General features: G+C 38.1%; 1 protein-coding gene across 1 annotated transcript in view; it reads left to right on the top strand.

Moving 5' to 3' along the window:
- The window catches only part of MARCH1 (membrane-associated ring finger (C3HC4) 1, E3 ubiquitin protein ligase), a 205,906-nt gene that overhangs the window by 151,085 nt on the left and 40,824 nt on the right, over window positions 1-13,997 (top strand). Inside the window, exon 4 of the mRNA XM_004685373.2 lies at window positions 5,667-5,847. Coding sequence (XP_004685430.1) covers window positions 5,667-5,847 — 181 coding nt within the window. The remainder of the gene's footprint in view (window positions 1-5,666; window positions 5,848-13,997) is intronic.

Genomic DNA, 13,997 nt, shown 5'->3' with positions numbered 1-13,997 from the left:
TTTATATCACAGTCCTTGAAGGTGAAACAACATGCCTTCCTGTAAGTTGGTATGCATACATGAAAAATTGAGTTACTTTCATAAAAATGTGCACTGTTCCTGTCCATTTTCACTTACCAGCATTTTTATTGATTTTTTTTATCATTTCTATGGTAACAATAATACTTTCCTGTGGTATAGTGTTATACCTGCAATATTTTCTCATGTACCTTACCTTATTTGAGCCCCATACTAACCATGTAATAATTCACAGATGATAAAACCAGCTGTGAAAACTTGTGTAAGTTCACCCAACATATAGAAAAGCCAAGGTGAATTCTATCCCAAATTGACATTCACAGGTTGAAATATACCCAATCACCTCACTTCTTTGAGCCACGTACTGTGATTTGATTGACCTGGGGGTTCAAATGTATCAGTAGCTAACTCATCTGTAGGTGAGAATCATAACCTTGACTTTAACAAGCAGTTGCTCTAGTCAGCTCACCAATCTAGCCGCTAAAATTAGTCCCAGCACACTGAAACAATGACATAAGTAAACCATAATTAGTAGTAACTGTAGTATTCATCCCATGATGCCACAATAAAATTAGCAAGTAAGCTATAATAGTAAAATTATCAAAATATTTTCTTTCCTACCACATGCCCGGTGCTGCAGCCTTTTGTTTCTTTTAATCCTCATGACCCCTTAGGAGTATTTTAAACTTCGTTTACACATGAATAAATTTCTCCAGTTTACTGGAGCAGAGAGCAAGGATGTGTATCAGGATCTGATGCCCTTGTGAATCTCACACACCAAATAATTCTATGACAATGAGGAAAAATACAAGAGATGAATTCATCCATGAAGGATCTTAGTGTTCTACTTCAGACAGTCTTTATCCTACTTCCCCTACTTTCAAGATCAGTTCCTCACTGTCATTATGACTTCCAGTCTCTCAAACCCTCCTCTTACATTAATCATGAGATGGTTTCACTCACTGCCCTGTTCAGCATCTCGACACTTTGGTCAAATGTTTTCATATTCTCTGATGCACCAGAATTTGCACTCCTGTGTCCTTTCCATTGCTAACCTGGTGATCAAGGCTGTTGACGGTGCGCACTGTAGGACTGTTCTTTGACTGCTCAACACTGACGCATACAGCCGTGATAACAATGCCTGCTGTAAATTTGTGCTGTCTAATCTCAGCAGGGGCTTCTCAGCTGCTCTACAATTCTAATTTTCAGGGTTGGTTAATTTCCTATCACATTCTCCAAGTGGCTTTTTCTAATGATGTACAGCCTCTCTAAGGCCTTAACTCCTTTCTCTTCAGCATACATGTGGTCTCCTATGCAGGAAGATAATACGAACTCCTAGACCCACTTAGACCCTCATACTGCTCCCCTTTTCATCCTCACCTGTCATTTTGCCTCTACTTCTTGCTCAATGAAAAACTCTATTTCTCTCCTGTATATCCTTCCACTTATGAAAAGATACTTCTAGCCCATACTCCCTTACCTTCTCAAGAAGCTTCCTTTAATGACAAGGTTTTTGCTGGCCTGACAGTTGTTTTTAAATATCTGCCTTTTTGTGACATCTTTGTCTTGCTTATGAACAAGGTCAGGTTTTCCCTGCTAAAAACTGTCACCTGCTCTGCTAGATTTCTCAAAAAGAGAGACCATATCTCCTCATTCATTTACTTGAGCACTAAGTTCTCACCCCCTATCATTACCTTTCAACAGAGCTTCCCCAACATGTATTCTAATCATTTTTTGGTTTACTAAAGTGGATCTAACAGTGAGTGCCAAGCTCTGAAACATGATAATTACTTTTGAGTCAAGATTAACATCCAAATGAAACTATCACAAATATAGCAAATATAGCACAAATATAGTCTGTGATTCCTGTGCTTAACGATAATTTAGTTGGAGAGTAGTTTAAAGAAATGTAGGTGGGAAAGAGGGGAGAGATCAGAAAGATTTGCCAAAAAAAAAAAGCGGGGAAAAATGTTGTGGAAACTGGGAGGAGAGTTGACACGCTTGTATTCGAAATGCTATTGAAGGTTACAGAGCTTACTGCCTATAGCAGTCATGAGCACCCGTGACTTGGTGCAGAAACAAAGTCATCCTGAGATTTCAGAGTCCATCCTCAGATGGTAGACTGAGTCTCCCATCCATCCTGAGTCACCACAGTGGAACAGATACCTAAAACCCAACTCCAGTTTCTCCCTCTTAAGTCATACTATCTAATACTATCTAATTGTATTTGCAAGCACAAGATCTGAGAAAATGTGAAGAAATGATGAATGAGTAAATAATAATAAAAAAATGTTCAAATGTACAAATAGCCACTAAGCCTGCCACAGAGTTGGAAGGAGGAGAGGACTAGTTAGCAATAACAAAAAAAGAAAAAGCTCATGCAGGAAACAATACGTTAGTCAACCAAAGCCAAAAGACCTTGTTAAAGGAAGGCTGAGGAGCAGTGGAGATCATTTTAAGATCCAATATGCCAAAACTAGTCCATTTTTTTAACATTCAAACTTAAAGGGATTTCAGCATATGTGTGTACACACACACGAAAATTTTTCAGAATTTTATTTGCTAAAAGGCGTTTTGTGGTCTGATTATCACAAAGTTAGAAGTTTATGGAAGTACGAGTTCATTCAAGTTTTCAATGGTAAAGATCTCTACATATGCTGATTCAGTTGCAAGCAGCTGGTTAAAATACCAAAGGACAAGAAAATCTGTTTCTATCACGAAGTGACAGATACCTATGTAGATCACCAGTTATTTCACAAAATCGGTCCATTCCCAAGCCTCAATTTCCCAAAACATGAAAATCATCAAAATTATGAATACTTTACAATGCAATTCTATTCCTAAAATAATTTTCTGTGCAATTACGCTGCCAGAAAAGGCATGATTAGCTTTACTGGGTTTTCATTTGTATTCTAGCAATTGTGGTTTGTGTGAAGTGTATCAGTTTAAGAAGTGTTTAATTCTTCCACCATGCCATTGTTGTGTTATTTTTTTATTTCTGGTAGATATTTGATGTTGATATTTAGCTCTTAAGTTCATTTTGAACAGTGGTTTGAAAAAGACTTCTGAAGTTCAATGTAAACTGGATGATTTAGAGAATAAGTGAAAAAATGCTAACATCGTGTCACATGAATCTTGTGAAGTGGGAATGTAAATGAACCTCGGTTTTCATTTTCCCCATGGGAAATAACCTTACTTTTATGAACGATGGTATTGTTGCTGGTGCTTCAGATAACAGTTTCAGTATTTTCTTTTTAAAGAAGCTACATGATCTAGGAAGTTGTGCTACAATCAGTAAAAGTGCAAGGTCTCTTGGCACTCATTCATCAGCCAGATGTTAGTTTAAATCTGCTCATGAATACATTGCCTTTAGCATGTCAGTAAGAAGCCAGTGGTACCTGACATCTGTGCCGCATTTAGCACAACTTCTTTTTTTTTTTTATTTTGTAATTTGTTTGGCATAGAACTGGGGTAAAGGCCAGAGGCATGGGATGGGGAGAGGAGAATTCACCAGAGACAGAGTGGGGAACAGAACAGGCAGATTGACTGAAATACACTGCTGAAGGGATCAGCAGGTGAGACAGAAGAGGCCTGCTGTGCCATGTGGGTCAGCTCCCTGGCCGGGGATTAAACTCAGGCCACAACAGTGGACCCATCGTAGTGATAGAGCTGAGACGTAACCCCTACATCACTAGGAGCTTCTGACACACTCTTTTTATAATCGTCAATTAACAAATATGATTAAGTGAATTTTTTTCTTTTTAAAATGAAAACATTTTCCTCCTGTCCCTGCAAACTATTTATGGAGTAGGTTGCAATGTCCGGCCACAGAGGACTTTCATTTTATGGGTGCTTCTCTGTGGAACCTAGCCTTCAATTTTTAATATTATTTGTGAAGTTTGGAGTGTTGTCACTTTTGTTTTCATTCTTGTTGACAATATTTATTCATTGTCTTTAACTCATAATCTTCATGTTTTAGACAGGGGTTAACAAACATTTTCTATAAAATATCAGATAGTAAAGATTGACCTTGCAACCATGTGCCATCTGCAGCAACTCTCAATTCTGTAGTTATTCTGCAAAGATAGTTCTACACAAAACATAAATATATGTGCATGGGTGTGTTTCGACAAAAGTCTTTTGCAAAACTATGCAACAGGAAGAATGCAATCATAGTTTGCTGCCTGCTGATCTCAGGAAGTATCTTTTCATGAAGTAGGAACATGAGAGGTACAAGTACTTAAGAAATATCAATATTTTGGTCTATATAATTCATTAGGTTTCAATGACTCCAAAAATACATGTTACGACAAAAGGAAGTGTTCTAGAAACCCTGCTTTGCTTTCACTGGTTACTTCTATCGTGTCCTTAGTGTTGACTGACAATTCCTTTTGCAAACATCACCTGTGGATCACACAACCTCACTGTTGGCAACAGCTGTGACATAGTATCCTGAGCCCTGATCCTTAAGACCTATATGTTTGGGAAAAAGAAAAATTTTAGCCTTTCGTATTAAAAAGTAAGCTCTGGGCTACTGACTACATGAGGTTTTTACATATGTGACTATTTCCAGGACCGCTGGAAGGGGGCGTTGGGAGGGCAGTTGGCTGTGATTTTGAACTTTCCTCTTCCCATAACTCACACCCAGGGACTTTGGGAATCAGTGTTCTTTCTGGCTTACTTTATTTTTACTTAAGAAAAAGAGATTCAAAATACTTGTGTACTGTGTCATACTTCTTTTATTTTGAGGGGGAGCGTTGGGTTTCAATTCCTGTATCTTATTGCAGTAACAATCTGAGAAACCATTTCATTTCCCCAGGGGAGAGAGCTGAGCTAGATAAATATATATTTAAAACCTACTCTTTAAAACTCATGTTCTTGGAGAATAGAGCATGTAGACCAAAAAGGAAAGAATTTATATATTTGTCCAAACTGCCATTGTGACTCAGCTCCAAAGAGTGGCTGTTCAGATATTTTTTTAATATTCCATTCATATTTCTAACAAATTTCAAACCACTATTTCAAATTACTTTATTAATAATTTCTAACAACTTGTTAACTTGGAAGAATTATTAAAGTGCTGAGTCTTGGCTTCCCAATTTTGAGGTGTAGAAACCTACCCAATGATGAAAATAAATTAATTTTTCATATGAAGATGAGAATAATGAAAATGATACAGATTGTGAATCTATGATACTAGAATTCATAGTAATTCAGTAAACTAATTGAACCTGATTTTCTTGGAACATGTTTAAAATTGCACTTTAAAACATCAACCAGTAGGATTTACATTACTTGAAATTTCTAATATTCTTGAAACTTTCAACAAAAATAATTATTGACATTTTAAGTTCATTTGTTGGAGCCAAAGACAGGGGCATCATTTTAGGGAAATCATTATAATATTTCAAACTCAGACTGACAGCATTAACTTTATTCTTGGTAACACAATAAAAATTTTCAGAAAATTTCCACATTGATAGAATGCCATATGCACTCCATGATACACCACAGCTCTGTACAACTTATAATTAAGATAAGACAATGAGGTTATCAGATTACGACACCCCTTAGACCACGGTAAGTCGTAACTCCCTGGGAGGCATGTTACTGGGGGATCTCATCCTGCCTGCTGTGTCTTTCCCCAGGATCTGTCACTGTGAAGGGGATGAAGAGAGTCCCCTGATCACACCCTGTCGCTGCACGGGCACCCTGCGCTTTGTCCACCAGTCCTGCCTCCACCAGTGGATCAAGAGCTCAGACACACGTTGCTGTGAGCTCTGCAAGTATGACTTCATCATGGAGACCAAGCTCAAACCTCTGCGGAAGGTGAGTGTCTGCAGGGATTGGTCTGGGAGAGAGAACTTGCAAAACAGGCTTATTCCTAATACCTGTTTCCACCCACAATAAGGTTCTGCTTACCTGTTTCCATCCCTGAAAGCACATAGATGGGTTCAACATGTTTTACACGTTGGGTTCAACATGTAAAATATACCAATGTGTTTTTATTCTGACGACTGACTTTTTTTTTTTTTAAGATTTATTTGTTTATGCATACAGAACTGGGGTACAGGCCAGAGGCTCAGGGGTGGCGAGAGGCTTCATCAGAGACAGTGGGGAGCAGAACAGGCAGATCGACAAAGTACGCTGCTGAGGGGAGCCGCGGGTGGGTCAGGAGAGGTCTGCCGTGCCATGTGGTCACCACTGGGTCAGGGAGGGATCGAACTCATGCTGAAGTGGCTTTATCTTCTCAGTGCTGTGCTTTAACCCACTGCGCCACCAGGGAGGGCCTGGAGACTGACTTTTACAGCACTCTTCCTCATCAAGAAAAGCACGTCTGTGTGTGCCTACTGTGTATATGCAAAATATACTTGTAATTTAATGTAAATGAATGGATGGGACATGTGAGAACATTGTACCATTCTAGAAAATATATTACATAAAATGGTTTCATCTAATTTCTTGAGTCAGGCACTAGGTAAGAAAAGAGAAGGATGTGGTGACATCATTGATGTTCACCTTTGGAGATCTGGTTTGCTAATCCATGTTTAATGAGAATAGGTAGAAATAAAAAGTATTATTTTTCATATTGTGCATCAAGCAGTAAAAGAAAGGTAAGTATATATCAGGCTATGTGTTTAATCTTCAGATTCCTCATTTATGATATATTTTTCTCGAGTGAAGACAAGGCTATAAGTCACATACAGCTAGCATCTCACTAAAATCTAGCAAAGGACAACCTGTAAAGGAGACAGATGAAGACAGTGAACTCTGTATAATTCATGCTTGGTAGCTGGGCTCCTGGATGTTTGCCTATAATTATGTGTCTTTTAGCCGACTGCATCTATGGGTGCCCAATTTCCAAAGGAGACTATGCAATTTAAGTCATGGATATGCCCAGAGCAGCTTTTTCACTTAAATAAAATGCAAAGCAAAAGTGGATAAAAAGAACATTGCCTAGAAATAAACATGATGGGTGCCAGGATGAGTAGAAGAGGAAACAACAAAAGGCATGAGCCATTGCAGTTCTTTGTTAAGTCTCAAAAATAGACAGAGGAAGAATAGTGATGCCTGCTTCTGAAGTAGCCTGGATTTTAAAAATCTGCAAGTGGTTTTTAGATCTCAAAAATATTGCATGGCATGCCATTGGGATATGCATTGCCTTTAAAAAAAAAATAGACAGGTTACCTGAGTGTCAAAGGTGACACTCTGTACCCACAGGTCCCAGAAGAACCAATACCAGAATAGAATGGGCCTTACCATCTTGCCTTTTTCTCTGTGCACGGGACAGATGCTGTGTGCTATCTGAAGGAGCTAAGTCAAACATTGTTCTCTGTGATCCTATACCTTTCTCCTATTATCTATCAAGAGACTATCAATTATTTCATGACATCTGTATATTTCTCCTTTTTTAACCTACATCTATACAAAATTTCTATTTGAACTTTTTAAAATATATTTCAATTCGATAGCAACAATTTAGGATAATACAATATTCAAAATTTTCTCCTTTTTTGCACAGAACTGGGGATTAGGCCAGAGATGCAGAGAATGAGAGGATTCACCCAAGACAGAGCGAGGAACAGAAGGCAGATTTTCTGAAATGCATTGCTGAGGGTAGCAGTTGATGAGACAGCAGAGGTCTGCTGTGCCATGTGGGTCAAATTCAAGCCAGGATCAAATTCAAGCCATAGTGATGACAGTGCTGACATGTTACCCCAAGGCCACAAAGGAGGCCCTCAAATTTTCTCTTTGACAATCAGTGTCCTGAATTTTTTGTATGTTAAACAATATATGATGCTACATGGAAGCTGAAATTCTTTCTTGTTTTAGTGAACCTACAGATTTTACGGACTCACCCCTTACAGATGCAAGTTTTATCTTTTCTTAATGTAATTTTTTAATATGCTTCAATATTTTATACCCAATAATGCTCAACCCTATTTTTCTCAACTAATGTGTTTATAAGCTAGATAAAGGCAACATTAACATCTTTTTTTTTTTTGCTTTCTTAGTAATGAGTTAGTTTCAGCAACCTACTGAGCTCCTATTATCTGTTGATTAAGGAAATGCCTTAGCTTTAAAAAAAATTTCTTTGATCATAAATATTGATGAAGGATAGCTTGTCAACATCCTTATTTTTTGATGGTGCTTATACATCTACAGCGATGGTAGAATCTAACCCAAAAGTTGTTTCCTGATCGTGCACAGATGTGACACACAGGGCTTACAGTTTGAACTTGTTACAACATTTAAATATGTAACTATTTCATATAAGATTCTACACCTTTGCATTTATTTGAAAATCAATCTTTCTGGCTTTACTGGAACCACATCTCCCTAGGATGACAACAAATAGAGTGAATTGTGGCTGACTTCTTAAAAAGCTATTTGCTCTCAAGTTCTCCACTATTTGAAGCCTTCTCTTTCCTTCTGATACTGACACCTCAGCCTTCTCCTCTCTTCTGAGTACTGTGTGGCCCTGGCATAGGGGTCTGAATTTTCAACTACTGTCTAAAATATGAGTCCTGGATAACAGAAATGTGTATTCTGTTTCCTGCCTTTATAATTTATGGACTTGAAAAACCTAGGTAAAATTACTCCAATTTTTCTCTTTCTCCTTTGAAACAATAAAGCATTAGGATAACACTTAAATGATAGTACCTAAAATGACTCACATTCTGAAATAACATAAACTGCAGACATGAGGCATTGTTAAACTGTTCTAGATGGTTTATTTTGATGGCACTAAGATTCATCAACAGTTTTCTTTTGGTAGTTTTAAGTGGTCATTAAGAATGACAGGTATAGCATTTGGCTAGAGTATATTTGAAATATATCCAATTAATTGCTCTCAACTCAGTAATTCCATTACAGTTTATAATGTTCCAAAGATCAACTACATGAAACAATTAATTTAGCTAATCAGTCCAAAAGTCTACCATTAGCCAGTGGATGCAGGAATTCCTGTTTAGAGGAAATGGCTTCCTAAAGTAGAGAGGTACAAATCTTCGTAACCTGATGAAACTTGGGCTTAATAGTCTCCACAGATATTAGTAAAAACTTACTTCATTTATTGCTACTATTACTACGTCTAAATCTAAAGTTAGTAAATTTGTCAAGGTATACTGATGTTTCCAAAATAAAATCTTTAAAATCTGTATAAAATCAGGAACTTATTTAAAGGGGGAATACAATTTTCATCATCTTTAAATCAGTTGCTTACCTACCCCTATAACACATAATAAAATTTGCATTAATCTTCTGAGTTACCTAGGGTCAGAAATAATTCTCAGGCTTCAGAAAAAAAAGAAAAAGAAAAAATATAAAAGTAACAGTAATTATTCAGTATAATTTGAAAGTGCATACAATATCAGTTAGGAACAAGAAATTGACCTACTCTGAAGTTAAAGAAATGCATGGAGCTCACGTGTGAACATGTTATTTTGTGAATCTTTATTAAAGCCCCAGTCTATGTAGGCTTGTGAAACACACACAGATGAGAAAAATGAGACAATATCCAACTCATTCAATGGAACACACCCCCAAACCACCTGATTGGAAAGCTTGTGCTCACTGGCTACTCTGTGTCATGCAGAAGGGATATCTAAGCGTGTTCCCTCTCAACATCAAAATTCTTGTTTTTATTTAAGCCATTTCTAAATGGAAATCTTCAAAACTAAATCTTTCCAAAATAAAAAAAAAATCTTACTTCTTAATTTGACCCAGTACTTATTGTATCATTATATGAGCATCAGTTATTTTGCAGGCTGACAAAATACTAACATCTCAGCAGCTCGAAACACGATCAATGGCAAGAGCTTTTGTGGGCACGGGCATTCGGATATCACTCCGGGATTCTCTCTGGCATCTTTTCTAATTATCAATTTTACTCAAATTTCTTGAGAGTACATGATATGAAAGTCAGCCACAAATGAAATTTTAATGGCTCCAAGCTGTTCTATAATCTCAGAACCTAGTTCTGAGAAGTAGGTTGGTGGTTTGTTTCTTCATAAACACAAAAGCCTGGAGGCATGAAAATCTCTGCCCTAGTTTGCGACCAGACAAAACTTTCTTCATAATTCTTGCCCCAAAAATCAACACTCATAATTTGCAATGCATACTAGTTCTCTTATCTTTTTGCCTCTTTTCAATTATATTATTATATATGAGTCCCACGGCAATCTAAGTCATTTCAAACACTCTTAGAAAATTATTTATTTTTCAAACCTACACTCTGCAAATAAGCAGGGTAAGCTTTCCATTACAAATTTCTCACTGTTCAGTGTTGGGCGATATTGTCTATAGCTCAACATGTATTCTCACTGCCTCCTTCAGTGAAAGGGAGAATCTAACAAGCAGCATCATTGATTGCTGTGGGACGGGAGAAGCAGAGCAAAGCACAAAATTACAGAGAGAAAATCATTAAAACTACTTCACCTAACTTGGAGCATTATCCTTTTTAAGAAAATGTTTGTTCCTAATTCATTTTTGAATTGCTTTTTATTGGCATTATTTTCTTAACACATTCCTGTTCTCAAAACTACAATTGGCATGTCAGTGAAAATAATGTGACATTGTGGAATACTGGGAAAAGCAGATGTGACATGCTTTTTTCTAATAGAAAATATTTGGGATTTAATCCCATGGTCTCATCTTTTTGTCTTTGATTAAATGCTCGGAGGTCAATCAGTCTTCACAATTTCAAAAACAATCTGTTTAATTAGTCGAGATGAGCATTACAGAATATTTTGTTCAAAATAGAAATATTCTTCTCTGGGCATCAGAACAGCTTCTGCTTTTGTGATGTTTCATTCATAAAAGTTGTGCTGGCACTGGGAAGATTTGAGTCCACACAGCTGTGAAGCCGTTGTTCTAAATGATTGTTCTGAGAGGCTTTTGTGACACCCAGTTCACTCATTTACAAAATTCATTTTACCCCGGACTGTATGCCGGGCATGCTGAGAAGACCAGGGAAATCCCTGTTCTTGGAACACATGGCGCTCACACACCTATGGAAAGGGTGAGCTACTTGCACTATTGTGTAATATGTTTGAAAGGTGTGGTAATATGTAGGTGACAGTGTAGTTATCAGGAATTTCCTGGGGGAAACGCCAGGGGGAACTCAGAGAAAGCAAGCCACCATCATAAATTGTGTCTTTCATTGTGAGGCTGTCCCTGTGAGAATTTATTATTATTTTTTTCAATATCTAAAACAGAGTAAAATGACTTGTCTTTTTTCTTGTGTTCCTCTATACTTTATAAAACTTAGACTAACAAGAAGGTTGTACTGAGTCGCTAGCCATTCATTTATTGGGACATGGGGATTGGGTATATCAAGCAGGACTCAATGGAGGATGTCACTAAGGAGACTTAAGGAACCAACTGAATAATTAGTGTTGACTGGAAGATTTCTCTTCGGTACTTTCGTGGGAGTAGATCCAATCTTGTACTGCTTTGCCACTGTTTCTGTCTCTGAAAAGTGTCACTCATGGAACGTAACTTCAACGTAACTTCACTTGATGTTATTTTGTGCTACTGTTCTCAATAAAAAATAAAAAATAAAAAATCTCAAAGAAATACTAAACCTGAATTAGATTTGCTATTGCTATCATTAATATGAAACAGTTTCACTCTAAGGAAAATCCATTTTTCTTTTAACCAGGACTAGCGACACACAAAATGGAACACTTTTTAAAAAGACTGTGCATTTCTATACTTGAAATATAAATGATGGTGAAAATATGGAATCACTATTACAGTGATCCATATGGAAGTCATAAAAGCATCAACTTAATGAGTCGACACATACACACAGTTACAAACAGAGATATCCCCAAAGTGTCACCTTTATGATTGATATTTTTTAAAGGAAATGAACTACATTTGCTTATCATTTTAATTTTTCTTCAGATGGGTATCGTAATTGAGTTTAAAATACTTTAATATTCAAGTTTCCACCAGGTAAAGATTTTTCTCGCTTAGCTGAATTTTTTTATTGATTTTTTTAAGATTTATTTATTATTTTTTGCATACAGAACTGGAGTACAGGCCAGAGGTGCAGAGGCAGTGAGAGGATTCACCAGAGACAGAGTGGGGAGCAGAGCAGGCAGATCGACGAAGTACACTGCTGAGAGGAGCAGCGGGTCTGTCAGGAGAGGTCTGCCTTGCTATGTGGGTCACCTGCAGGGCGGGAATCCAACTCATACATAAGTGGCTTTAGCTTCTTAGTGCTGTGCTTTAACCCACCATGCCACCAGGGAGGGCCTTTATTGATTATTTTAATTTCTCATATCTTGACATAACCATAAAGAGATTTTCCCCTAAATTTCCCTTACATTCAGTTTTGGAAGCACAGGACACTGGGCATCAGCCTGGCTTTTGTGAAAGCAAAGGTTTTCAACCAGGTCAAATTTCTTATTTTGTACTTACAAGTAAGAGTTACTTCACTATGGTCCATTGGACTGACGGAGGGCAGCCTATCCGCATGCTGGTGTGGAATTATCAACGTTAAAATAAGATAGATACCTGGATGATTCCACTCCAGAAGATGACTCATCTCTCACAAGGCAGAGATCTCATCTCTCACAAGCCAGACGACTCGTCTCTCACAAACCAGCTTCCTTCCAGTTTCCTCGTTTTTGCTAAAATGGCACCATCAAGTAGCCACAATGGCCTGCCCCTTGCCTCATGGATATGCCACTCACAGACTAATCGCCAGTGCTTTCACCTGGCGTTTGACTATTTTCCCCTGAATTAGACAGCTAAATCCACTAAGCCACTGGTACGGCAGAACCTGTGATGTGAAATGTATAGTGTGGAATGTTCAAACTGGAGGAGGGGGAACAAGATGGGCAGAGACAGTCAGCAGTTCATGCCCAGTTCTTTCTCCCATCTTGCTGGTGGAGATGTGAATGATGGATAGAAAGAGGTAAAGTCTGTTACTCCACATGGAAACATAAGGCAAAGATAAAAGAGGTTTATACTGAGATGACAGAGCCTTCACCCTCAGAAGCTCAGTACAGCGGCCCACACACACCTTCTCCCAAAGCAGAGAGAACCCTAGATGCTGGGAATGGAAAATATTTTTAGATCATATTTTTTTAAATGTGAGGAAAGTAGCTAAATAAAACAGAATAAATAATTTCAATAGTAAAGGGGAAAATGCTGGGCTAGGAATCAAAAGATCTTTTTTTTTTAAGATTTTATTTATGCAAACAAGAGCTAGGACATAGGCCAGAAGTATGGGATTGAAAGGATTCACCCAAGACAGACTGGGGAGTAAAACAGGCAGATGTACTGAAGTACACTGCTGAGGGGAGCAGCAGGTGAGACAGGAGAAGTCTGCTGCACCATGTGCGTCACCTCCCTGACCAGGGATTAAACTCACAGAAATGGCAGTGGATAGCTTCATAGTGCTGGATTTCAACGCCTTGCACCACCAGAGAGGGCCAGGAAGATCAGATTTTAATTTATGGCTGTCATCTATAAACAAGGACACTGGACAAACTTGTAAGTTCCTTCCAACTTACAATTCTGTGATTTCATAAAAGCAAGTGAGGAAGCTGCAATTAAAAAAAAGAAATCTCGGGCCTTCCTGGTGGCACAATGTAAGGTTAAAGCACAGCACTAAGAAGCTAGCCATAGCTGCTTCAACAAAAATGTTCCATTCCCAGCTAGGGATTGCCCACATGGCACAGCAGAAAGCCCCTGTCTTGCCCAGATGCTCCCCTCAACAATGTATTTTGTCAGTCTGCCTGTACTGCTCCCCACTCTGTCTCTGGTGAATCCTTTCACTGCCAATGCACCTCTGGCCTGTATACATAAGTAAATAAATCTTTAAAAAAATAAAAAGAGGGCCATTCCTGGTGGCGCAACAGGTTAAAGCATAGCACTAAGAAGCTAAAGCCACTTCTGCATGAGTTCCATCCCCGCCTGCCCCGGAGGTGACCACATGGCGTGGCAGACCTCTCCTGACC

The sequence above is a fragment of the Condylura cristata genome, unplaced genomic scaffold (assembly GCF_000260355.1).
Source record: "Condylura cristata isolate star-nosed mole 26May11 unplaced genomic scaffold, ConCri1.0 scaffold00018, whole genome shotgun sequence".
Lineage (NCBI taxonomy): Eukaryota > Metazoa > Chordata > Mammalia > Eulipotyphla > Talpidae > Condylura > Condylura cristata.
This window is presented reverse-complemented; position numbering and strand designations above follow the sequence as displayed.